Below are 23135 nucleotides of genomic sequence, written 5' to 3' on the forward strand. Positions count from 1 at the left end.
GGAGGTTTGTTAGGCGGTGAGCTTCCTAGAAGGAGCTCAATGCGATGGTCATCATCCCCTCGTGTTGGAGGTAAGTCCATAGGGATATCATCGATGAACACATCTTGGAATCCTTTTAGAAAATTAGACAAGTCTAACTCTTCTTGATTCCTACCATTTACATTTGATGAAACAATAGTATCTTTTAGAGACTCTTTGACAAAAATCATGTACGCAGAAACTGAGCTCTTCATTGACTTATCAAAACCAAGAGGATTTACAAGTGGAATAGTGCGACCACGCTCACTAGCATCTATATACATGTTCTTTCCCCTGTAGGTGAAGTAGATTCTCCTTTCAGGGAACTTCATGTTGGCAGCCATGCGATCAAACCATGGCGCTCCTAGGATAGCATCCTCATGTTGGAGAGGAGAGATGAAGAAGTCTTCTTTGTCGACATAGATTTGGACATGAAGCCTCAACTTCCCAATCAAGGGAGTAATGGAGGCTTGCTGTCCCTTGAAAGATGCGTCAGCCATTACCATAGAGTCCCATCTCAAAAGCTTGAATGCCCAACTTGGTGGCCAACTCCATTGATATGAAGTTCAGAGTAGAGCCAGGGTCAAACAAGATGAAGGCATCATGCTCTCTTACCTTTCCCCAAGCATAGGAAAGTGATAATCCTTTGCAATGAGCATCCTCTTTTGGAGCTTCGATGGTGGAAGCCCTAGGAGTCTCATTGCGAGTATTCTTCTTGGGGCAAGAACGATAGCCATGTCCTTGCTCCCCACACTTGAAACACTTATGGTCCTTGCGAAAAGCTTCAAGATCTTCAGGAGAGAGTTTGTTTTTACCTTTGTAAACTCCCTTCTCCTTGGACCATTTGTTGTTGTTGTTGGAAGTAACTCGGGAAGTATTTTGAACATTGGTTTTCCCCTTTGCATCATTTTTGTCTTTGTTTTCCATGGGCTTGACATGACGTCTAGCCCCTTGATGGAAATTGATGCGTGAAGCAACCACGGTATGACGAATTACTTCGCTAATAGTACCAGGCCGTTGAGAGTTGATGTATTCTGCCATCTCTTCACGTAATCCAGCACAGAATTGCTGCCTTTGCTCGACAAAGTCTATCTTTTGAAAGACAATAGCCTTGAGATGTAAATCCCAAAACTTGTCTACATACTTGTGGATAGACTCATGAGAGAGAAGCTTCAAGCTGTGCCATTCGGTAAGCACTTTGTCTTTTGTATCGCTTGCAAGGAATTGCTTCATGATGGAAACTAGTAGAGTTTTCCATGTCTTTGGGGCTTGACCGTTGCCACGAAGGCTAGCCCACCACTGACGAGCTGATTTTTGAAAGTGCATAGCTACATGGCGTAGCTTGGAGGACTCTGTGAAGCCCTCGTCTCCAAAGGCCGCATCAAACTGTTGGATGAAGGCCAACACTTTGTCTGTAGCACCAAAGGTGCCATCATAGGTGAGAAAAGAGATACTCTTTCCTCCCTCCTTGAACTTCTTTAGCTTTTGTGACCTTCGCCATGCAGGAAATGATTTGCGATGTCCTCCCCTCTTGTATTCTCTAGGAGAATAGCCATAACTTTCATCGGAAAAGGAGGGAGGTGAAGAAGAAGGAGAAGAGGGTGACCTCTTCCTAGCCCTTTTCTTCCTTTGTTTCCTCTCTTGCCTTTCAGAGTGATGAGGAGAAGGAATGTGTGTTGATCTTTTCCTCTTGGGAGGAGTGGACGATCGTCTAGACCGCCGTCTTCGTGGAGCCACATCTTCAGAGGAACTTAAATTTTCGTTGCTTTCTTGCTCTTTGGATTCCTCCTCTCGAATGGCAGAGAGTTTTCTTTTGGGGGTCTCTTCAAGAGGCCTCCTAAGCTCTCTCTCCTCTTGGAGAGGAAGGGAAATTCCATAAGCACGAAGTTGTTGAGTAACTTCGGCTTGCAAAGCAGGGTTGCCCATAGCTTTGCCCATAGCTTGCTGCAACCTAGTGATGAGATAATTCACAAACATGGGAGCATCATCATTAGCACCTTCATGTGCAAAATCAAAGCTATCAATGTTCATTCTACTCTCTTGATTATTTTCAGCCATGTTAACAAAATTTATGTATGTACTTAGTGTATGCTTTGGCAATTCAAAACCTTAGTTGCCACTCCTCTTAGCCTTTGAAAATCGGCTCTTAAGTATCTACATCCATGGCTCGAAGTGGTTAATTATAGAGAGTAGAGGAGTAGGTCTAACATAGCAGAGTTGCCGAGGGCTAGCTCCTTTCGGACTTCTTATGGCTCAATAATGGTAAAGCCGTAGGCAAGTCTAAAAAGACTCCATTATTAAGTCCAAATCTCCCGAGGTGTGCACCATCGCCCACATAGTGGGCTCAACAAAATCGATAATAGATCCCAGTTCCACTTACCCTAATATAAATAACAACATCAACCATTTATAGGCTACTTTAGGACCTCTCTTCTTAAGCAAGAAAAGAGAAACCAAATGCTCTGATACCAATGTAATGGAATTGGCCTATTTAACTTGAGAGTAGCGGAAATTAATGAGAGTACTTTTGAGAAACGACTTTGTGAGCATAGTGGGTGAACATAATTGAAGATAGCAACATAATCATAGCAATTAGTTAACTTGGCATGAACAATACTTTTGCAAGAGAGAGAATTTAGAAAACATGACAGCAATTGAGGACTGGATTTATGTGGAGCCGGTCCCCCCTCCGATAGGCATTTGTATTATGATTTCTCCCATTAAGAGAGACTTGTTAAAATACAATCTTTGTGTTCCTTATAACCTAGGTGATGCAATGAAGATGGAAAGCTTCATGCATCACAAGCATAACATAAACTTGAAGAAAGCTTTAACTATCCCAAGCCTCAGTCCCAAGACCTCAAACACCTTTGAAGGTGGAGAGAGCTAGCAGGGAATGAGGGTAGGGAAGAGGAAGAAGAAACATTTCATAGGAGAAAGAATTAGTTCCTCACTTATCATAACTCTTGTTGCTAGCATACATAATAGCATAGTAATGAAGAGAAGAAGATGGCAAGCTTAAGCATTGAAGCATGGCTCTTGGTTGGATTTGCACTCCATAGCCAAGAGTGTTGGTGTAGGCTCTCAACCTCTACTTTCTTGGAGAAGGAGAGGGAGCTCTTGCACTTTGCATAGCAAAAAATGAGAGTGTTTGTGAGTGTGTGTGGGTGAGTATACCCCCTAAGCAACCCCTTAGCTTGCTTGGGTCGACCCCCCCTTGTAGCTCATGCTTGAAGCTCATTGTGAGACAAGTGTCCCCCTTTCCCCTTTGAGAGAGAGGGTTAGATAAATGCAAAATCAATTAATTAAATCTCCTAAATTATCATTGGACCCCTTGGGTGGCCAACCAATAGGCTTCAGGCACACCATGAGGGCAACATGAGGAGGAATTTGACAAGTGTCCCTTTTGCTTTCTTTGTACCATGCATGCCTTGTGTGAGTGTGTGGGTGTTCTCTCTCGTCCCCCCTCATGTAGGGCTCGCCCCCTCTTTGTAGGGATTGAATATTTGACTTTTTGACACCTCAAGCCCCTCATGCATAGGCCCAATTCCCACCACAAGCTTGGCCCTTAAGCACTTTAAGCTTGGGCTAGGTTCTCACCTCAAGTGCAACCCTAGCATGTCAAGCACCTCATGATCAAGCATCTCAATCATTAAGCACCTCAAGCACCTCAATCATCAAGCATCTCAAGCACCTTAGTCATCAAGCATGACAACTACCTCGAGCTGGGTCGGGTTCCCGCGCCTCAACGTCAGCCCTAGCTTACCTAAGGTCAAAGGACTTTTACACACATTATTGGAGGTCTTCAATGAAGCTAACCCTAAGGTCTTATGCTCCATTGGTTAGCCTTGCTCTTTGATAGACCATCTCTCATTTGGGCCCCTTTACCATTGGCCCCGTGTTGAGATAGATCTATAAGCACATGTCTATATCTTAACCCTTGTTCCCGTTTATTCTCCCACATAAGTGATCAGTTTAATATGAGAGAATCATTTGGGTTGGTTAGATATTAGATATTAGATATTAGATTTGATGACAATAGACACTTGAACTAATGCACAATTTTATGATTATCCAGATCTAAGTCTAGGAACTGATGTCACTGATGCAAGAATAAAGTGCATCAGAAGTGGATTCCAAAATCCCCAACCGCAACAAGCATCCTTGCACATGGCTCCTATACACGAAGAAAAGACTAAGCGAAGAAGAAGTCCATGGAACGAGCTAACAACGCGCTAATTGGTTGGCTAGAAAAGCCCTTCTAGAAACTGCAATCCAAGAGCAAACGAGGAGCAAACAAACATTAACTTTCCATAACCAGCTAAACCACCAAGGGAGAGCATCGGATATCAACCTTGCTGAGGATAGTAGCGACAATGATGATTCGTTTGACATCCCCTACAACTTCTGTAACAACCATGGAAGGCCAAAGCAAAGAACAACAAGTTAGAGCCAAAAAGTTCGACAAATCTGGATACCAAAGAGCCAATTCGGCCAAAAGCAGAGAGAGAGAGAGAGAGAGAGAGAGAGAGAGAGAGAGAGAGAGAGAGAGAGAGAGAGAGAGAGAGAGAGAGAGAGAGAGAGAGAGAGAGAGAGAGAGAGACTCTTTTAACTTGTTGCACAAGAAGTCCTCCAAAATGCATGGTGAGCTCACTACTCATGACGTATAAGTCTCTTAGAATACATGTGCAAAGTGAGGGCTTCTCTCATCATCTAGCTTGCATCTTGAAGGTGTATGGCATTCTGCAAAACGTTGATGTAAGCAAAAACACTTATACCAAGATTGTTAGTCAAGCATCGTTATTAGTGACTTCCCTTTCGCTGAAACGTACTTAGACTCTTTGGTCTAGAACATTTGAACTAATTTAAACACTCCCCAAAAAAGATGTTTTGGTTTCTTGAGCTTTGGGTGACATGTATTGCCAAAATTTGCTTTAGTTTTAAATGCAAAAAAAAGGAGTTCTTTGAGCTTTCTTTTGAGGATAAAGTCTCTTGGAAAGCATTGATTGCAGGTTATGCCAAATAGCAAGGAAAGGTCACGGAAGCAATGGGTTTTTTTTAGCAAATGTGGAGGAAGGGTTTATCTTGAGAATAGCCAAGAAGCAATGATTTGGTTTCAATAAATGTTGAGAGAGAGTTGGACTGGAGATGTTGTCATGCATTAATTGTGAGATATACCCAATGAGGATTAGGTGCATGAAACATTTGGTTGTTTTCACTCCATATGCAATCACCTATGCTTGCATAAGACATTGATACTGGCAAGCAAATCAATGTTGTTATAGTTAAGAGAACTCGAAAAGATGCCTTTCTTTGTTCTACTATGTGTATGCCAAATTTTGTTTACTTTTGAGAGCTATATTTTTTTCTTAATGACTTTTTTGATCAAAGATGCAATATTTTAAAATGCATTGATTGTAGGACATTCCCAATAGGAGAAGGCAAGGAAGCAATGGACTGTATTTAGCGGATGTAAAGCAGGAGTGGTTCTGTCCCAACCATTCTAGGAAGCATTTGGTTGTTTTAAGAAAATGAGGAGCTAAAGGGACCTTTGTGCAAGCAAACCGCTCTATATATGAGAGAGAGAGAGAGAGAGAGAGAGAGAGAGAGAGAGAGAGAGAGAGAGAGAGAGAGAGAGAGAGATAGATAGATAGATAGATTTTATTATCGTCCTCGGAGGTCAAATATGACCTATGGGACCAAAGTTACATGTGATGTAGTATGTGTATGGCTGATGAGTGACTCTCAATGCTCCAAAATTGTAGTGATGAGAGTCGCAATGGAGAGCCCACACTTTGGCTGGGAGAGGAAAGTGTGTAGGTCTAAGTTATGGCTGAAAATGTGAGAGAAGCAAGTTCGGATGTGATCAAAAGCTGAGCACTCTAGTAGTGTGTGGTACTCAGACTCTCGAACTTGCAGTGAGCATAATGTGCACAATCGATTTGACTCTTCTCCATTGCCCCAATGCCCTATCTCGCATCGAAGGAAATGGGAGCTAAGCCGAATTGCTGCGATAGTGCGTATCGCGGACAAGGGAATAGGCTCAAGCATGTAAGTGTGAGTACGGTTTCCTCTCTCAGCGAAGAACATGGTTTTGTAGTTGGGGGCAATATAGGTGGTGTAATGTATGAAGCGTGACCCACTGGATTTCTCCCAAGCCGTAATACATTGGCGTTGTAGAAAAGCTTCATTCACTTGAGAGTCAATTGAAGCATCATGTAGCAAGTGTAATGCATCCCATCTCCCAAACCACTTCTTTATGTCTTGCATCCATCCCGTGCTCAAGATCTTGCTTTTATGCGTCTTTTGAACTTTTTTGCTTGCTTCCCATGCAATTGTAGGAAGTCGATGTGAGGGGTTTTGACGCATCTTTATCATGTACTCCACAACCCTTTCCATGCCCATAACCTCAATTGGAAGAGATCCCGACTCAAGAAGTAGGAGCATATATGGTGTTTGTGTCTTAACTTGGAGAAAGTTTGTAAGAAAACGCTTTTGGACATTCTCAAACTCTTTCCAAGTAGACTTTAAGATGCTCCCACCCCACACTTCAACTCCATAAAGAAGAACCGGTGTCACCAATGCATCAAAAAGATATTTTTTGAGAACCCAACACTTGATGTTTCCCGCATTACACATGTTCTCAAATGCATAATATGCTCTCTTTCCCGCTTCCAAACGACGCATAGCACATTCATGCCACTTGTGATTGCATGGAACCTCAAGGCCAAGGTACTTAAAGCTCTCAACAACTTCAAGTGTCTTGTTGTTGTACACAATGCATGGCTTCTCCTTATGGTTGGTTTTCACAAGCATAACCTTTGTTTTGGATTCATTTACAATCAGCCCACTATGCAAGCAAAAGTTCTCAAGGACAACCATAAGCTTTTGTGCATCTTCTAAAGTGTGTGCTAGAAGCACTACATCATCCGCATACAACAAAAGCATGATTACCGCATTGCAAATAGTGACCTCTTCAATGCCTTCTTCTTGCATAAAGTCAAGTACCATTTGTTCCAATTGATCGATGCATAGACCAAAGAGAGTTGGTGACAATGGACATCCTTGTTTAACCCCAATAGTGCTTACAAATTTTTTTGAAATTTCTCTTCCCATGCGCAATTGACAAATCACCTTCTCATAGATTCGAGAAACCGCAAGCATAAACTCACTTGGCACTTGGAGTTCTTCCATCCTTCTCCACAAATTGTTACGTGGAATCATATCAAAGGCTTTCTTAAAGTCCACAAAACAACAATACAATCGCTTGCCTTTCAACCGACTTTCCTCCATGAGAACACGAAGAGTGACAAGATGATCAATGGTGCTATGGCATCGACGAAAACCCGCTTGTCCCTTTGCACGCTTGTCATTCTCTTCAGTCCAATCACTCAATTTCATCTCCATTATGCACCCAAACAACTTTGCCATAAGAGACCCAATCATTATAGTCCGGTAGTTGCTTACATTCTTTACATCCCCTCCTTTATGCAAAGGCTTAACCCAATTAGTACTCCCGATCATAAGGCATACCATGTTGAAGTGCAAGGTTGAACATATCACACATCCACTCATGGGTAAAATCTCCCGTCCATTTGATCATCTCCGGCTTGATACCTTGAAGATCTCCCGCTTTGCGAGTGGCCAACTTTTCAAGCCCACCGCATACATTCTCAATAGTAAAAAAAGACGGCATACATGGGAGTGAACCATAAAATGGCATTTTTTCAGTATTTTCTTGCTCATATAATTGCCTACAATGTGTGTACATATCCACTAGACTCAAGTTACCAAAATTCTCAACCCGCTTGCCTCTCAAGTTTCTCCAAAATCTTCCACATGCATGTGCCTTTTCTTGGACTTGAAATTCTTGTTGCTTTACTTCCCATCTTCTTCTCTTCTTTTGAATCAATGCCTTGTATGTATGCAAATGACTTTGATAGTTGTCTTTGTCCATAGTTGCATCAAGCTTTATCAAGGACTTTCGAGCATCTTGACATTCTTTATCAAACCACCTTTTGCGTGATCTATCTTTGTTGATACCATGGAGATGCTTTATGGCAAAGCATTCTTCCGCACAAGAACAAATAGCTTTCTTGAAAGCTTCCCATTTAGTTTCCAATGGTGCATCACATTGAAGCTTTGTCATCCATAATTTTTGCTCAACCATTTCAATGTACATTGGTGCCCGTTTGAAATCCATACATAGTGATAACTTCTCTTTCCTTTGGCTGAGATTATCATGCTTAGTTGCTTCTCCACATGAAAGGTCAATACATAAGGTGCGATGGTCGGATTCCGGGGTCCATTGACCAAACATAAAACTCTTTATGCGATACATGATGGCTTCAGAGAGTAGCATATAGTCAATCACACTATCCCCATTATGTCTTCTACATGTAAATCCATTGGTTCCACTCCACAAAGATACACCATTGGCAATGAGCATACCCGTGCTATTACACATGTGTAAAAGTAACTTTCCATAGTGATCCGACTCTTTCTCATCCATTGAAGTACGATCATACAAGTGAACTTCCTCCAACTCCCTTGAAATGTATGGCATATCAAATTGTTGAGTATCATGTTGCAATGTTTTTGTGCAAGCATTCATATCCCCAAATACAATAACATCACCTTCACCTTTGAAATAAGCAATGTCCTCTTCCAAATCAGAAAATGGTTGATCTCTATCCATGCAAGCATAAAAGGGAGAATCATGATGAGGAATGTAGCAACCGGCTACAAAAATGGGTGCTCTTTTTGGTGTCATAATTTTCAGCCATACATAACGTTTGTACTTGTCATCTTTCACAATTGATACAAAATCTTCCAATCCTTTCTTAACCATACATGCTAACCCTCCTTGTCCTCTTCGTTGCTTGAGATTCTTTGACCACATCAATGAATGTACATTGTAATCCTCCAAGCCGTTAATCCTTTGTGTATCATGCTCCCAAGTTTCAACAAGAAGTACAACATTGGCTTTGCTTGTTAGTTCATCAATGCCAACCCCCGCATTCCATGGGTATCCATTACAATTCCAAAAGCATATTTTCAATTGTAACTCGGTCTCATAGGTCACGCATCCCTATTTGCTTGAGAGACTTGCCTCCTCCTTGGGCACATTTTCTTCATGAGAGATTTCCTTGTTTTTATTATTCTTTTCCTTATATGCCTTGCGACGCATATTTTGTTGCTTAATAGTGCGATCTTCACATACAAAACATTTTGTATTCCTCAAATAGATCCAACTATTATCAAGGATAATCTTTCGCTTGGTCTCATCCGGCATGGTGCATACAATTGGCCGTTCTCCCGAGCGAGGAGCTCCTTGCTTCCCCACTCTATGTGCTCCATAGACCATAACTCCGGACATGCCAAAGTGGGTTTTGAAGAAATCTTCAATAACAATGGCAAGAGAAGGAGGTGTCTCTAACTTCTCTTCGGGAATTCCACGAATAACAATGTTCTTGGAACGTCGCTCCCGTTCCTTCAACTCCTCCACATCTACATTCTCAACATTCTTTGTTTGAACCATAGCTTGCATGAGTGAGGAATTAGAAACCACATTGCTACCACATACATCAGCCCAAGACTTGTTTGTGCATACATTTTTCATGTCGCATACATCCCGGCTCATAGTGTCAAATTTCTCCTCTTTCAATACATGGTCATGCTCTACTTTGCTCATCCGCTCCTTTAAAACATTCAAGTCCACAAGAGAGCGTTTACATTCCTTGACTTCCTCTTCAAGTTGCATCAAACGTGTTGTTTGCATCTCAAGTGTCCTCTTGAGATTCTCATTCTCAACCACAAGTACCCTTAGTGTGCCATTCTCCATTGCAAGTGCTCGTAAGTCTTCGCCTTGTTTGTTTACGGTCTCTTGCAATGATACCAAGTACGCCATGATCATGATTTCCGATGTCGTTGGTTGGGTGGTTGTGTTGCTATCTCCACACTTAGGAGATTTTGGATCAATTTCCACAATGGTTGTGGACCTTGTTGAAGAAGAAGAACCCTTGCGAGTGCCGGAAGACATTGTATGTAAAATAGGAGATGAGAATCAATTTTGTTGAACCTGTTCACTTCGGAAATGCTGCTACAGAAACACCTTCCATAACTTTGAAAATTTCTGTCTTTACATCAATGCGTAGAGGACTTCGTGCTCTTCGATTGAGGCTATAGATCACCCAAATCGGAGTTCGGATGAAGAAGTTATGATCAAAAGAGTGGATTGCTGTCTACTAGGTCAAAAAACGACTGCACTGAGAGAGAGAGAGAGAGAGAGAGAGAGAGAGAGAGAGAGAGAGAGAGAGAGAGAGAGAGAGAGAGAGAGAGATGCACTAGCATAAGAGATCCCATGGATACCAATAAAGACTCATGGATGTCATGTTGAACATGCATGAAATTATAGATAGCAAATACTCTCAATATTTGAAGTTGCATTCATGCAATCCAAAGAGCATAAAATGCAGGACTTTTGCATCGAAGTGATCTATTAGTTCCAACTATTATGTTGTGTTTGATATTCTTTTGACCACCTTTCTTAAGCATGTTTATTAAACTCATGTTCTGCTTAGCTTTCCTCCATTCTTGAGATAAATGGCATATGGAAGCCTAGAACTTCCATCTATTGCTCCACTAATTTGCATGCATGCCCATGTCTCTCTCTCTCTCTCTCTCTCTCACACACACACACACACACACACACACACACACACACACACACACACACTCACACAGCCTTACTCTCTTGGCTTTTTCTCTATTACTAGTTTGGCCTTCGGCCTCCTCTCTCTCTCTCTCTCTCTCTCTCTCTCTCTCAACGCTTTGTGTCATTGTGTGGCCGAGAGGCTACAAGGCACACACGCCGGATCACGAAATGTGCAACACATGGCGAGTGTAGATGACTTTAACAATGCTCTTCTTCATTTTTTGTTGTTGCTTCTTCATTTCTCCCACGTGTCGTAAGCTTTTCATCTTCTAGTGTAAAGCGCAAGAGCTCATTTTGTGATATAAACGGCGGGGCCTTTAATTTCATTTGTTTTCCATTTCGTCGAATTTGATTTCATTTGGGAGGGTAGAAAGGGAGGAAGGATTGTCTGTCGCAGGTTGGAGTTGCAGGGCACGCTGCCTCCCTTGCTCGTCTTCTTCCTCCGACCTTACCCATATCTTAGTTTTTTCTCTTTCCCCTTTCTTGCTACTTCTTCAGCTAAGCTTTGCGTCTGTCAGTGCTTCCTCTTCTTCCTCAGGAAAAAGAAAACGAAAAACGCAAACAGGTTCTTGGTTATTTACGAAAAACCACCTTCTTCGTGCACAGAGGGCGCGCAAAAAAAAAAAAAACGAGGGTTGGGTGACGTTTCTCAGGTTCTCTCCCGTGGCCGTGTGCTTGCCTTAATTTGCAGTGAAGATGGCGCAGATGGTTCCAGTTCAACAGCAACCTCCTGCTATGGGTATGGGAGGTCCAGGGCCTGCGGTCCAAGCAGGTGGCTCTCCCAGCCAGTACGTTTCGACCTCTCTTTATGTCGGTGACTTGGATCCTAGCGTCACTGAGGCTCAGCTTTATGAAATATTCAGCCAGGTTGGCCAGGTGGTCTCCATTAAGGTCTGCCGTGATCTGATGTCCAAAAAATCATTGGGTTACGCCTATGTGAATTACAACAATGGGCAAGACGGTATGCAATCTCTATTACTGTTTGCCTCCATGAAATTTTGTCTGTCAAGGTTCCCTTTTCCCCCCCTTTCAACTAGAATGAAAGATGTCTTGCAATGAGCAGAAGCTCTCTGATTAAGCAAAGGCTGTTGGAGTACTTTTGTTAATGAATTTGAGGTTATTCTCTACTAGACACTTCAATTAGGCTAGGTCTAGCCACTCTAGTTAGGGAATTGGTTTGAATATAAGAAACTGCATTTGAACGACCTCATAAATTTTCCTAACCCCAAGAGCTTGTGACCTTAATGTTATCCACATTTGTGGACATGCAGAGAATTCACATAAATTCCATCGTATCATTTTACTTTGAAGTTTCCATTTTCTTGCATCGAGCTTTGCTTAAGTTTCAGAATGTATAGTTGCTTCTAAACTAGCAGACACACTTGGAGAGATCATGATGTTTTTATCATATGTGTTACCTATGTGTTTTTGTAAGAGACAAATCATGAACGTTGAAACTGTTGATAAGTTACTTATTTTATGAACATGTTTTTTAGCTTAGGTTCTTTTGAAATCCATTCAAGGAATCTTTTGTCGATCCCTTCTGCTCATGTAGTGAGTGAACGATTCGTAGTTTACGTTGCAACACATGATTGGTGTTTTGATGCATATGTAAGAAATATAAATATAATTGTAGAGACTTGAAGACCTCGTTTGGTGGGGTACTCGAATCATGGTTTTGTACTCGCTTTCATCTGATGGATGCAAGTATCTTAGCCCTTATCAAAGGTATGTACTTGTGTCAGGTTTGTCCAACGACACAGATTTACAATTGGATGATTTATGTCTAAAAGTTCTGTATAGGACTTTGAGTGGATTTCTAGAAAACGTGTGCATCCTGAAAATGGTTGTTTATTTTGATGCTTTGGTTGGAGTGGTGGAGATCATCCCCTTGTAGTTTGCATTGGGTACTTGAGCATATGTGTGTGGCTGGGATGTTCTCAGGTGGCCTGCAAATTAAGGGGTGCATGCTAGCTTTGTCAGAGCTATGGATGTCATCTCTTGGGTTTCCCACCTAGATCTTGGGGGAGAGGGCTTCTTTTGTGGCCTAGCCTGGCCTTGTGAGGCTCACCCCATGTGTGTAGTTCTTAAGCAGTGCCCAAATGTGGCCAATGTGTGTCATTTAGGTGCGTATGAAGCTTAGTGTCTCTTTGTATTCCCCCATTTTGTGGGTCGTGGAATATGTGCGTGGGTCGGGCAAAAGTGCTTCACCCCTATGTGGAGGACCACCTACATAGAGGAGGGAAGGGGTTGCTGAGAGTTGGTCATATTCTGGGTTTCCCTGTCTAGATCTTGTAAGTGAGGGCTTTTTTGTGACTATGCCTGGCCTTGTGAGGCTTTTTAAGATTCTAGGCATGCGGAGGGATTTTCTAATATTTGTTTGGCGTGCCACTTTGTAGGCCTTCAGGTGGGTCCCCTATTTTTCTGCTGATTTCTCTATTTTCCCAGATTATGGATCGGCGGAATTTTATTGATGTGAGTCGGGCAAATTTGCAGAGCCCCTGTATAGGGAGGTAGCCTTGTACTCTCTTGTATTGCAGAGTTGTGTGCCCCCCATGGCTTGTACCACTCTCTCTCTTCTCCCTATCCTCTCGTGTTTTTCTCTCCTCTCCCTTGCTACTCCCTTGTCACTGCACCTTCTGCCATATTTAGACATGGTATTAGAGCCGAGGCTTGCTGATGCTAGTGGATTCCAAGCTTTTAAAGAGGCTACCTAAGGAAGAAGGCTATGCAGGTATAGTGGATGATGCTCATTGCTTTGGAGCGTTTGCAAAAGGCTACTCATAGCGGGGAGTTGGAGTTACGTAAGAGGTAGGTTTCGGTGTTTCCATTGGATCACAAGCTGGATGCCACTAACTATCGGGAGTAGAAGGTGCTTATGGAGGCTGTATTGGAGACCTACGAGCTTACCTTAATTGTGCACGCTGTCAGATTAGGCAGTGGAAGATGCAATGAAGACACAGAATGCCCTTCGATCTGGTGGATGACTCCAATCTAGCTCGACTCCAAAAGATCCTCCGACACTAGAGAACACTTGCAATGCTACATACATATTCAAGGTATTATGGAGAAGAGAGATTACTGAATGTGGTATAAAACTTCATATACAAGTGGGCAAGGGTGGTTCGACATGGATCTGACATGCCCTCAATGGATAGACCCGTGGTACACAACTTCTATTGCTTTTTGCTGAGTGCTTCTGCACACAAGACCATTGACTCAGCCTCCACACGGGTACAACTCTAACATGCACTAAGAGCATAGATCTAGTGCATCTCCACTTGGCAAGGGAACGGATATGAAGGGGGGAAGACGTCTTTTAGGGCCGACACAGGAGGAGGCTGCCCTTGTCACAAGGCGGCACCACGTGCCAATAGAAAAGAACAGCTGAACAAACCTTTAGCACTTCAATAATAACTGAACTGAAAGAGAGAGAGAGATGACACGCGACACGGAGTGGCGGAATTCCACCCCAAAGATTATTGGCCCCAAACCTTGGCGCCCCTTTCGGTATTTCTTTATATTGCATCAACACAGTACAAGCCGGTACTCCAGACTGTGCACCTTCTCCAGGAAGCATGCCAGAGATGAGCCCTAGCCTCATATTTAAAGGCCCTTGGCCTAAAAAGCAGTTTACATGAAAAGCTTCCAAACTCAAAAGCTTTTGGTCCAAAAAGCAATTTACATGAAAAACTTTCAAACTCAAAAGCTTCTGGTCCAAAAAGCAATGCCAAAAGCTGCCAACGTAAATCACGGAAACCCGTACAGCCTGCCACGTCATCATGCCAGCGCAATTTTTGGAAATCAGCCACGCTGTTGCAGTTTTAGGGTTAGGATTAGGGTTTGCAGGTTTTCAGAATTAGGGTTTCAGCAGTTAGGGTTTTTGGAATTAGGGTTTCAGCAGTTATGGTTTCCAGAATTAGGGTTCAGCAATTAGGGTTTCTGGAATTAGGGTTTCAGCAGTTAGGGTTTTCAGAATTAGGGTTTCAGCAATTAGGGTTTTTGGCAAAAATTAGGGTTAGGGTTTTGTGCACTCAGGCAACCACGTCATCACTCTGTGACACTTCTTCTGTTGCTTGTTCTTCTTAGGGTTTAGGCCCCTCGGCCGGTAGCTCCGTTCTTCAGTAGGTCGACATGTCAGCAGTTTGTTACAGCCCTCTAGATGTTAATGGATCTCTCCACTCCATCTCGAATGAGACATGGCCATTGCATGGTCACCAAGCCTAAGAAAGGTCGGTTTGAGGATGTAATTGCACCCAAGAGAGATCGCCCACATGACACCTTCTGCCTAGCAGCAATGCTAGGGCTGATCTGAAAAGGTCATAGAAGCAGACCAAAAATGCAAGAGAGGGTTGCCCAACAACTCTAGGGCTACCCTCCTGCTTGTCTACCAACTTGGCCATCAACACCCCAAGCAAGGTTACCGTATGCATCTACGGATCCGATCCGTACCGTATGGCTGTATTGTACGGTTCCCCATGGTACGGATCGAGTCGTATAAGTCTTTTTTTGGGGGGAGATAAGTCTATTGAGTGATTTCGTGAGGGCTTTCGAGCTATTTTGTACACTTTTGGGCACACACAGAGAGCAAAGTTTTGGCAAAAAATACAGAAATCCCCAACGTGCGATTTCCAGGTCCAGCAGCATATGATTTTTGTACACTGTATATTGCTCTCTCTCTCTCTCTCCTGTTGAAACTTGATTCTCGCGTTTGTCTTGCAATATAGTCATCATGCCTAAGCCATGCAACATGTATTGGAAGGAGCACACCGATGTCATCCGCATTATCAACACTTTGTCACAAACGGCTGACGTGTCAAAGCCCTAAAGAAAGGAGCCAACTTGCAGATGCCGGCCGAGGGGCCTAAACCCTAAGAAGAACAAGTAACAGAAAAAGTCCTACCAACTTATGGGGACCCCATCCGATGGGGCCCCAAGTGACATAAAGGAAGTAAAATAAAGCAAGACCCACACACACTCACGCAAAACTGATGACGTGGTAGCTGTATGACAGATTTTCGAAAATTGCACTGACATGATGACGTGGCAGGTTGTACGGATTTCCACGTTTTGCGTTGATTGTTGTACGGATTTCCGTGATTTACGCTGGCAGCTTTTTGGCATTGCTTTTGGACCAGAAGCTTTTGAGTTTGAAGGCTTTTCATGTAAAATTGCATTTGGGGCCTAGGGCCTTTAAATATGTGCTAAGGGCTCATTCTCTGGCATGCTTCCTGGAGAAGGTGCAGAGTCTGGAGTACCGGCTTGTACTGTGTTGATGCAATATAAAGAAATACCGAAAGGGGCGCCAAGGTTTGGGGCCAATACTCTCTGGGGTGGAATTCCGCCACTCCGTGTCGCGTGTCGTCTCTCTCTCTCTCTCTCTCTCAGTCCAATTGTTATTGAAGTGTTAAAAGCTTGTTCAGTCTGTTCTTTTCTATTGGCACGTGGTGCCCGTCTTGTGACACTCTAGGCCAAGCAGGTTCCGACATACGACGATGGCAGTGCAAGTACTGCAATTATTGGTTGTACTTGACAGACATTGGCACAATTATTAATTGTGGAGGGTGCAAAAAGGTACCAAAGGATATTAAGAACAAGTTGATTGTAGATAATTATCTAGAAGTGCGAGCACCAAAAAAGATTATAGGTGGACAACACACACATGATGCCGTTCATGATGCTCTTATTGGGGAATTTGGTGGTCCATCTACCCAAGTTCAAGAGGAGCGGCCCTTTGTTGGTTCTAGTAGAAAGAGGGCTTGAGTTCTTTAGGAGGAGGAAGGCGATATGCATGCACCTAGGCAAAGCACTTTGCCTTCGTGCATGAACTCTCTTTCTTGGGTTAAGGAGCGTCAAAAGGTGGTTGAGGTAGAGATTGCTCGCACTCTTATCGAGTGCAATATCTACTTCACTGTTTTAAGGACTGAGCAGTGGAAGAGGATGGTTAGGGTTGTAGCTGATGTTGGCAACACAGATTCTCAGTCAGGGTATGGCAAATGAGCAGAAGGCCTTGATAGACAAGGCCTATGGTCCCAGTCAAGGCAAGTTGGAGCAGTTTGGGTGCACTAGCATATCAGATGGCTGGAGTGATGTTCGTAGGAGGCACATTACTGGTATTCTTATGTAGTCTTGTCTTGGCCCATACTTCTTACGTGATGTGGATGCAGGGAACGCTGGAGATCGCGTCACAGGTGAGTTAATCTTTGGGGACATTAAGAAAGCTATTGAGGAGATTGGGCCAGAGAATGTGGTACAGTTTGTGAGTTGCAATGCTTGAAATTGTAGCTTATGGGAGAAATGGTCGAGGCAACTTACTTTGTGATTCCTTGGACTCCATGCGTTGCGCATTGTCTTGACTTATGGAGGAAATAGGCAAGTTGCCTTGGGTATTGTCTATTGCTACGATGACCACCGTTTTTCGCAAAAAACATCGGGCTTTAGCTATCTAGCTATCTTTAGGAGCCACAATACACTCGACATGGTGCGACCCTCGAAGACCGGGTTTGCTTATATGTATTTAGTGTTGGAGAGACTCTTCAAATTGAGGGGTCCTCTTCTTCAGATAGTCGTGGATTCAAAGTGAAGATTGATGCACCACTCGTAGACGGAGCCCACTAAATACATATAGCGATGGGTACTCCATGAGTCCTAGACCCAGGTCGAGATTTTGATAGTGGTTTTGCAACCAGTTTATGTGCTTCTACGAGTCACAGACATGGAGGGCTCTACATTGGGCTTAGTTTATCATCTCTTCATGGAGATGAAGAGACACATTACAGAGTGCAAGTCTATGACACAGAACTAGTAAGTACATGTCATTTGATTTTGATTTCATTGCAAGTCTATCTTTTCAATTTTGTTGCGGCTTGGTCCAATTCAACATTGTTTCATTGCTGAAATTTGCAGTTGAGATGACATCTTTGCCATTGTAGAAAGGCGATGGACCTTTATGAGATTGATGTAGAGATGATCAGCTTCCTGAACAATCTAGGGCTATCCTTTGCTAGAGCTGTGGTGTTGAGACAAGAGGCTACCAAGTTTCCTATTACATGGTCGCATAATTATGGAAGACAAGGTCTTCCAAAGCTTATGCAGCTGGCTCTATGAGTACTTTATGAGTACTTTTAGAGGTAATTGAATCTCTTGAGACTTCTAGTATTGGTACTTACTATTGCCATACGTTAAACCAAGTATGAGATCTTTGTTTTCTTGGCTATCTAAATAGGATTGCTCGGCTGGTGCATGTGAGTGTAAGTGGAGTGCTTATTCCTTGATACATACAAAGATCCAAAATCGTCTTAGCATTGCTCAACTAGAGAAGTTAGTCTATTGCCGAGCGAATATAAAGCTTGTGCGAGCCTACCACGCTTTGTGAACACCCAAGCAGGTCCACTTGACTTTTTTACCAGCTAACTTAATATCTTACAATGTTTATATTTCTTCCATTTTACATGAATCATGATACATTCCACCCTCGAGTAAATAATGCTTCTCGGATTTTCAACAGGCAGACCCAACACGTGTGAAGATGGTGGCAGATCTGATTGCTATGGACAAGGTGGGGCAACATACAAAAAATGAGCAAGAGGAGATTATTCGATTGCTTCAGAGGGAGTTGGAGAGTGTTGATCATCGTGTGATGAGGCCACCCGCACGGGCTTTGGCTATTCCTCTACCCAAGCATGCTACAGATGCAGAGAGTGCTCGAAGGGAGAGGATTCGTATAGGGAAGCTTCCTATTCGTTCTTCTTAGAAACGGTCAAACGAGGCTGATCGTCTCATTCAAGCTTTGACAGATGCAATAGAGAATGATGTGGGTCAGGGACGGGATGATCTAGGTCACGTACAGGTGCTTGTGATGGTAGAGCCAAAGTACGACGAAGAGGGCAATGCCGTGACGATGGGGACTTGCTCTCTTCAACGGAGTCGTCATTTGCATCTGATTTTTGAAGATGGGCCATCAGTCATGCCACATGGGCTAGCGGGCTACTCAGTTCTACTACATAGACTCACTTATTGAGTTGGATGGGTTTCATTTATGACATTTGTACGCTCTACGATGAGCCTTTTGTTATAGCGTGTAGGCTATCACCTATGATACTTTGATGTTTTTAGTATTGGTATGTTTCGTCTAATTTAATAATGGTTTGTTTCGTCTAATTTTATTTAGTAAGAAGTAAAGTGATTCAGTTTTTCCTTTTTCTGTTATCTCTTGTTCCTTGCTTTTGTATTTTTTGTGAGTGTTTTATGTCCTCTTATAATATGTAAGTTCAGACTATTTTGACCTTATGAAGGTATGGGAAAAAGGGCAGCACGGCACAAAGAAGGGGAAGTTGGAACTAAGAACGACAACGGGCATGAAATGCCATTTCCTGTTACGGATACTCACGTGCGAAACACGGAATGGGGATTCAGAAGGGGCAGTTGGAATGGGAACAGGGAACAGAGGCCAGAAAATGAACATTCCCTGTAACTAAGCGATCAAGGTTTCACGTTGTGTGCTCAGGATGAAACACGGTGCATAGGTTCCATTTGTGGGTTTTTGTACGGATCATGATTGATATCGGGAATCACGATTGTCAGGGGCTTACTGAAGTGTGTGCCAAATCATGTAATAGGATGAAGTTTTGACCAAATTCTTAACCAACGATATTGAGCGGCCAAAGGCTCCTATAGATGAGATGTTAAGTTTCTAGTTCTGATTTTCTACGTCATTATTTTGACTTTTTTTTTGAGTAGGCTACTGTTTGTGAGAAGCTTTTGCGATGGCTGTTTTCATAGCTGTTCAGAAATGCTAGTTGTAAACAAATAAAATCCTATGTACCTGATTGTGCAACTGCTGCAGCATGAATTCTGGCATGCATGGTGAGAGTGATTTCTGTAACTTACGTATCTACTGAAGTGGCTTTTGCATTCTGTTTTTTCAGCATCCCATGCTTTGGAGTTATTAAACTTTACCTTTGTGAATGGGAAGTCCATACGCATCATGCACTCCCATCGAGATCCAAGCATCCGCAAGAGTGGAGCTGCAAACATTTTCATCAAAGTAAGAGCTCGATACATCTTCGCCTTTTGTGATATGAGAATTTTGAACAATCATGCTACTAAAATGTTGCATTTGATGTGCATGCTGATCTTTACAATGGCTTTGGTATCTGATGATATGATGCAGAATCTTGAGAAAGACATAGACAACAAGACGCTACATGACACCTTCTCTGCCTTTGGCCCCATATTGTCATGCCGTGTAGCCAGGGATGAGGCTGGTAATTCGAAAGGCCATGGTTTTGTCCAGTTCGAACAGGAGTCGTCTGCTCAGAGCGCCATTGAGAATGTGAATGGCATGCTCATAAATGAGAAGCAAGTTTTTGTAGGCCCTTTTTTGAGGCGGCAGGAACGAGAACTTGCTAGTGCTGGCTCAAAATTCAATAATGTGTTTGTCAAGAACATTGCGGAGACAACCTCTGATGAATATTTCAAGGAAGTTTTTGAAGTCTTTGGTCCTATTAGTAGTGCTGTCATCATGAGGGACCCTGATGGCAAATCAAAATGTTTTGGCTTTGTTAATTATGAGAATGTGGATGATGCCGCAAAAGCAGTGGAGAGCCTAAATGGAAAGCGGATAGATGATAAAGAGTGGTATGTTGGTAGAGCTCAGAAGAAAGCAGAGAGGGAAGCTGAGTTGAAAGCAAAGTTTGAGCAGGTTCGGAAGGAAAGAGTAGAGAAGTTTCAAGGTGTAAATCTCTACATAAAGAATATTGAGGATACCATTGATGACGAGAAATTGAAGGAGATTTTCTCAGAATTTGGACTAGTTCTGTCTTGCAAGGTGAGATCTATATCTTCTTTCCTTTGGGGATGTGCAAGGTAGCAATTTCATATGCTAGCTGCGTCTGTTTTGTCAGGTTATGAAGACCCCACAGGGCCACAGTATGGGTTCTGGCTTTGTGTCTTTTTCAATGTCTGACGAGGCATCAAGAGCTGTAAGTAATTTGTTTCATTTTCCGTTTGATATATCCCCTTAGTCTCAGATATGTCGTCCCTTGGGTTCGCGGTACATAACTTGTTTCCATGCTTGCCTTGGAGTATGGAGTATTTTTTTGACCGATTGTTGGTGAATTGTCAGGTCAATGAGTTGAATGGAAAGATGGTGGGAAGCAAACCTTTGTATGTTGCACAGGCCCAAAAGAAGGAGGATAGAAGAGCCAGACTTCAGGTAAGTATCTGTCATACTATTATCACTTCGTATGTGCCATTTTTAAAGCGAGCAAGCTGCAATCAAAGTTGTACGTTTGGAACACACTTTGTCTTGATTCCTTGGTGGTTCAATAGGCCCACTTTGCTCATATGAGAAATTCTGCAATGAATGTGCCTCCTGCAAATGTGCCCCCCCCTCCCATGTATCATCCTGGGCCTCCTGGGGTCGGTCAGCAGGTCTTCTATGCCCAGCCTCCTGGGATGATGCCCCCTCAGGTATGAAGTCTTGAAACAATCTATTATATAGTCTGGAAAAACTGCAAAGGTCATCTCAGCAAGGTAATAAGCTCTACATTCTAAATTCAGGCAAACGGGTTTGGATATCAGCATCCAATGGTGGCTGGTGTAAGGCCAGGAGCACCACAACCACCAATGCCGAACTACTTCATGCCTATAGTGCAAAGACCAGGCCAGCACCAACGATCAGGAAATCGACGAGCAGGTGGGCCTACCCAGCCTCAGCAGCAACCGCTTCTGCCTCAGCAGGTGCTGTTTTCCTTTACTAGTTTTCCTTGTTTTGGGTGAATCCTTCTTATTCTAAAAGATGGTGTTTGATGGGCTTTCTCCAGATGATTTCTCGTGGCGGGAACCGGCCAATGCGCTATTCTCAGACGTCTAGGAATGGCTCAGAAGTATCTCTTCAAGGAGCCAATAGCTATGAAATGGCTGGAATGCCTTCGAGCACATCTGATACAGGCTTTATGCCGATTACTGCTTTGGCATCAGCCTTGGCATCGGCTCCTCCTGAACAACAGAGATTGGTAAAAGTTTTGACAGTCTTTGCAGTAAATTAGATGGGCGGTTTTTTTGTGATTCCTCTTATCGGTGTGTTTATTTGGTTTCAGATGTTGGGCGAGCAGCTGTATCCACTTGTAGATCATTTGGAACATGATCACGCAGGAAAAGTTACCGGCATGTTACTCGAGATGGATCAGCCAGAAGTTTTACATTTAATTGAATCTCCTGAGGCGCTGAAAGCCAAAGTGGCAGAGGCGATGGAGGTATTACAAATGGCCCAAGCTGGTACTGGGCCAAGTAATGCAATCGACCTGTCAAGCTTATCTTTGAATGAACCTCTTGTGAGCTAATAGAGCTTTAATATAGTGACTTCGGAGAAGTGGGTCTGGTTAAGAGGGTCACTTTTTTGAGTAGTCCGCTCATTTTGAGCGGTTTTAGTTGGTTTTTTTGTGACGTATTTTAGTACTTGATCTAGTAGTTTTCTAAATGGTATGAGGAGAATGATACTTGAAGAGAAATTTTGTGCTTTATTTTTCAATAGCTGGGTGCTTCCTGTTGTGTGGAGTGATTTTGTGATAGACTTCATGATCTTCATGCTATGATGTTTTAATGTGGGGAGGCGCTTAAAAGTGCACATGACTTGCTTTTCAGAGAAGGGCAGAATGGGTCAAGCTCATGGTTTCATGTCGTTTTGAGAGTATTGGTGATTTAGTATTTGCCCATTGCAATCTACATGTGCAGTAGTTGAATGGCACAAATCCCACAAAAACAGCATTCATGTCTAATGGCCAACCCATCCCAGCTTAGGCAACCACCTTCCCCCTATGTCCGCCTACCCAACCATGTGAGTGGCATTGGGTTGGCCTTTTGCTTTAAGTTGTGTGTGTGTGTGTGTGTGTGTGGGGCAGGGGTTTCAAGCCACAGCACCATGACCCTGGTTTTAAATAGTGTCCATTGCAAGCCACAGCATGACCCTTGGCCATGTCTGATGGAAGTTCTATTTTGGACTGGGCTGTTAAGAAACTCAGCTCCTTGCATCTAGGGCCTCATTTAGGGAGAGTTGCCTGCGGTTGCACTTTTTTCAAGATGGGCATTGCGAGAACTGCAATTTGATGTAGCGGTTTTGCTTTTCTGAAGTTGTCGGCTGCAAGAATGTCTTCTTCAGTCTTGTAGTTGCGAAGAGGGGTGGTAAAGTGTCTACAAAGTAGAGCATGGCTATGGTAATACAAACCATACTACAATATCAATTACTTGTTTGGAATATGTGGCTCTCCCTACTAGGCAACTAGCATAATTTGCATTGCAATTGCTACATCCTTGTGTAGCCCTTTTCTTGAATTGCAAAACAAATATGTGCTTTTTCAAAACATCAAGAGAAGCATGCCATAGAGGTCTTAGTTTGTCC

General features: G+C 43.0%; 1 protein-coding gene across 1 annotated transcript; it reads left to right on the top strand.

Annotated features, from left to right (window-relative positions):
• The first annotated feature begins 11086 nt into the window (after positions 1-11086).
• On the top strand, positions 11087-22248 carry LOC147450127 (polyadenylate-binding protein 2-like). The gene is made up of 9 exons (XM_086519448.1): positions 11087-11696; positions 19663-19781; positions 19908-20564; positions 20641-20718; positions 20862-20951; positions 21068-21208; positions 21299-21478; positions 21562-21753; positions 21838-22248. Exons 1-9 carry the CDS (start codon positions 11432-11434, stop codon positions 22078-22080), a joined length of 1965 nt encoding a protein of 654 aa, XP_086375574.1. The 5' UTR covers positions 11087-11431; the 3' UTR covers positions 22081-22248.
• The last annotated feature ends 887 nt before the right edge of the window (positions 22249-23135 follow it).

The sequence above is a fragment of the Adiantum capillus-veneris genome, chromosome 9 (genome assembly GCF_014529385.1).
Source record: "Adiantum capillus-veneris isolate H3 chromosome 9, ASM1452938v2, whole genome shotgun sequence".
Taxonomy (NCBI): Eukaryota; Viridiplantae; Streptophyta; class Polypodiopsida; order Polypodiales; family Pteridaceae; genus Adiantum; species Adiantum capillus-veneris.

Excerpts from the sequence above, each read along its gene's own strand:
- LOC147450127 (XM_086519448.1), top strand. The coding sequence starts at position 11,432 with ATGGCGCAGATGGTTCCAGTTCAACAGCAACCTCCTGCTATGGGTATG. Across the intron at positions 20,565-20,640 it reads GACTAGTTCTGTCTTGCAAG|GTTATGAAGACCCCACAGGG; the intron begins GTGAGATCTATA and ends CTGTTTTGTCAG. Across the intron at positions 20,952-21,067 it reads ATAGAAGAGCCAGACTTCAG|GCCCACTTTGCTCATATGAG; the intron begins GTAAGTATCTGT and ends GTGGTTCAATAG.